The sequence below is a fragment of the Neopelma chrysocephalum genome, unplaced genomic scaffold (genome assembly GCF_003984885.1).
Source record: "Neopelma chrysocephalum unplaced genomic scaffold, ASM398488v2 Primary Assembly neopelma1_238, whole genome shotgun sequence".
Classification (NCBI taxonomy): Eukaryota; Metazoa; Chordata; class Aves; order Passeriformes; family Pipridae; genus Neopelma; species Neopelma chrysocephalum.
This window is the reverse complement of record NW_020897900.1, coordinates 1-862: the sequence shown is the minus strand read 5'-3', so window position 1 is coordinate 862 and position 862 is coordinate 1. Positions and strand designations below refer to the sequence as shown.

Here is an 862-nt window from a genome sequence, read left to right as displayed (position 1 = left end):
GGGAAGGTTTGGGAAGGGAAGGGAAGGGAAGGGAAGGGAAGGGAAGGGAAGGGAAGGGAAGGGAAGGGAAGGGAAGGGAAGGGCACCAGGTGGACAAGGATGAAGACCAAGGAACATCAACCCAGGAGGAGAGGGATAAACCTGGGAATGTCATCCCCGGAGAAGAAGAATAAACCAGGGAATTTCAGCCCATGAGGAGAGGGATAAAACTGGGAATGTGAACCCATGAGGAGATGGATAAACCTGGGAATGTCAGCCCAGGAGGGGATGGATAAACCTGGGAATGTCAGCCCAGGAGGGGATGGATAAACCTGGGAATGTCAGCCCAGGAGGAGAGGGATAAACCAGAGACTCTGAACCCATGAGGAGGCGGAAAAAACTGGGAATCTGAGCCCATGAGGAGAGGGATAAACCTGGGAATGTCAGCCCATGAGGAGAGGGAAAAACCTGGGAATCTGAACCCATGAGGAGACGGAGACAGCAGGGAATCTCCACCCTCGGATAAACCACATCCCAGGCCGAGTCCCCCAGACCTCGAGGGGACCCTCCAGCCTTTCCCAATCCCTTTCCCTGTGGATTCCAACCTCCCGGGGAACCAGTTGTCCCAGCACATCCCAGCTCCTGGTTTTTGGCAGCCCTGTCCCCACCCTCCTCTCCCAACCCACTTCCCGTGGGATGCGGCTCTGGCCCCCCCCCCAAAAAAAATTACTCACGGCCAGAGACGCAGCCCAGGGCGATCCCTGCCCCCAGCAGCAGGATCCAGGTCTCCATGATCGCCGGGAATGCCGGTCGGGAATGCCGGAGCTTCCCGGAGCTTCCCGGTGCTTCCCGGTGTTCCCTGTTATATGCGGGTGCCCCCCCC

General features: G+C 58.1%; 1 protein-coding gene across 1 annotated transcript in view; it reads right to left on the bottom strand.

The window, feature by feature from the left end:
• The window catches only part of ENDOU (endonuclease, poly(U) specific), an 8,961-nt gene extending 8,190 nt beyond the window's left edge, over positions 1 to 771 (bottom strand). Inside the window, exon 1 of the mRNA XM_027703551.1 lies at positions 714 to 771. Coding sequence (XP_027559352.1) covers positions 714 to 771 — 58 coding nt within the window. The remainder of the gene's footprint in view (positions 1 to 713) is intronic.
• Between the last annotated feature and the right edge of the window lie 91 nt (positions 772 to 862).